The sequence below is a fragment of the Vicia villosa genome, linkage group LG1, assembly GCF_029867415.1.
Source record: "Vicia villosa cultivar HV-30 ecotype Madison, WI linkage group LG1, Vvil1.0, whole genome shotgun sequence".
Classification (NCBI taxonomy): Eukaryota; Viridiplantae; Streptophyta; class Magnoliopsida; order Fabales; family Fabaceae; genus Vicia; species Vicia villosa.
This window is the reverse complement of record NC_081180.1, coordinates 107391084-107393569: the sequence shown is the minus strand read 5'-3', so window position 1 is coordinate 107393569 and position 2486 is coordinate 107391084. Positions and strand designations below refer to the sequence as shown.

The following is a 2486-nucleotide window of genomic DNA, read 5'->3' as shown; positions in this document are numbered from 1 at the left end:
TCACGATATCGCAATAAAGAAAAAAAGAAACAAAGTTCTCAAACGACAACCCAAGAGAAGAACCTACCCAGCCATGCACCCTCCTCCAAATACTTTGAACTATCTCACACTCACCAAATAGATGATCTAAAGATTCAACCTCCTTCGAACAAATGGCACACACTAAGCAATGATATTAACCAATTCTTTATAAGCAATGATACTAAACTAATTCTTTATAATAGTTTGTATTTGAAAATATTTTTTTTCTCATTCTATTTTTAAAATTCTCTGATGAAATATTGAAAATGCTCGGGCACACTAAAACTTTCCAAAATCTTTCTACTAAGTTTTTCTTTTCCATTATACATTTGGTAGAAAAAGTTTAAACTTCTGAGTTTTGTTGGTCACTTATGGGACATCTTGTGTGTTACGCTAAGACCATTTGAAGTCTAGTAGCCACCATTTTCTTAAATGCTAATTAGCGGTTGGTCCTTCATATAAAAATTTTAGGTGGCTTCAGTATGAATTGGTGAAAGTCGTTGATTTTAATTTCCTATTTGAGAGTTTTAGCTACCTTGGCGGTAATTTTAAGGGAAGGGCTAGTAAGTATTTGGTTTGACATTTAGTGGTGGCGATTACATGAAAGATCCAAAATAAGTTTATTTGTCAAGAAAATTTGTGACATAATTTTCACTTCTTGAAAGTAATTTCTTAGAAAAATCGTTGGCACTCTTGTTCTTTCTTTGAGTTACTGGTGGAACCTTCATATTCGTGAATCGATGGAGGTTTAAGGATTTTCAATACCAATTTTGTGAAAAATATTAAGTATAATTTTAATAAAAATTTTAATCTACAATGTAAGAAAAATAATTTAATTTCACTTTTTTACATTAAAAAAAAGTAAGAGTTTGAATAATTCTCTTATAGAATACTAATATATCTAGCATGTTTTAGAATTAACTTTTTGATAGAAAGATTAGAAAGAATAAAATTCATCTCAAATCTCTGAGCGACTTTATTATAGATTTTTGGTGACTGAATAATTTTGTCTCAAATAGCTTTGTTAATTTTATCGAGTATACAGTTTTTCTTCACAAAATCTCTCCCAATTAGTGAGGAATTTATATTCCATATTCACCCATAAATTACATTTTTTTTAATAGTTAATACTTATCATGTGTGAGAACTAATACAGGCTTTAGGAGTTTCCTAACAACTTTTAAGTAAAGACTTTTAGGAATAAATTATACTTATCAAAACCTTAAACAATAACTACTACAACAACAACACCATTGTTGCAGATGTATTGTAAAAGCTGGAAAAATATTTTGTTCAAGATAGAAGAATATTCTTTTGAGTTTTGCTATCCATCGTAAAAAAATAATGCATTCGACAGTGGGGCGGCTACAAATAAAGTTTTACAAGGTTCGGATTCTCTTTGGTACCATATATTAAAGGCTCGGTATGGAGATTTAGCAACTAAGGTTATGTGGGGTAATGAAGATCGTGTTGGTAACAAGGGGGTTTCTTTGTGGTGGAAAGACTTAGTGAAGATAGGGAGAAGTCCTTACTATGATCCATTTCTTTCTTCTTGTTGTTTTGGTCCGAAAAATGGTTTTAATACGCTTTTTTGGAAATCAAAGTGGTTGACTTGTTTGATTTTGAGAGATGAGTTTAGTGCGGCTTTTGAGGCTTCCCGACTTAAAGGGGTGTCGGTGGCGGGGATGGATGGATGGGTGAATGGTGAGTGGGTGTGGGGTGATTTGGGGGTTTCGGAGGTGGTTGAGGTTGGTTCGGTGGTGGGGGAGGAGAGGGAGAGTTTGCGTGTTTTGTTGGAGGCTTATGAGGGGTGGGGTGATGGTCACGACGTGGTTAGGTGGAGTGCTAATGGGGGTGAATATTTTTCAGTGGCATCTTGTTATAATGGTTACGCTAATCTTCGTATTCCTTTTGGTCCCCCTTGTAGATTTGAGGAGGCTTTTCGAATTGTGGGGAAAGCGGGCGTGCCGTTTAAGATTAAAGCTTTTGGATGGAGACTTTTGGAGAATCGGCTTCCAACCAAAGATCTTTTGTTGAAGAGATGTATCCCGATCCCTTTAGCTCATTTAAAATGTGCTTTTTGTGGCATGGAACCGGAAACAAGGGATCATTCTTTTGTTGCTTGTAATCTGGTTAAGAATATATGGAGGGGTATAGCTTTTTGGGTAGGAAAAAGGGGGATAGAGGTTAATGAGTGTTATTCAAGTTTTATGGATTGGCGCTCATTTTGTAAATCTATAAAGTTAGAGGAAAAAAAAGTGGATTTAATTTGGCTTGCTACGACTTGGTCTATTTGGTTGGCTAGGAATGGGGTGTGTTTTAGGGAGGAGAAGTGGAGCTTGGATGATTTGCTTTGGAGGATCAAAACTTCAGTTTGGAGATGGACTTTTTGTAGGGATATTACTCAATCCAATTGTTCCTTTTACGAATTTAGCAAAGAGCCTTTGTTTTTTTGTCGTAATTGA

At 35.0% G+C, this 2486-nt stretch overlaps 1 protein-coding gene across 1 annotated transcript; it reads left to right on the top strand.

Moving 5' to 3' along the window:
• Positions 1-1469: 1469 nt before the first annotated feature.
• Positions 1470-2486, top strand: LOC131651004 (uncharacterized). The gene has a single exon (XM_058920696.1). The coding sequence runs from the start codon at positions 1470-1472 to the stop codon at positions 2484-2486; it is 1017 nt and encodes a 338-aa protein (XP_058776679.1).

Excerpts from the sequence above, each read along its gene's own strand:
- LOC131651004 (XM_058920696.1), top strand. The coding sequence starts at position 1,470 with ATGTGGGGTAATGAAGATCGTGTTGGTAACAAGGGGGTTTCTTTGTGG.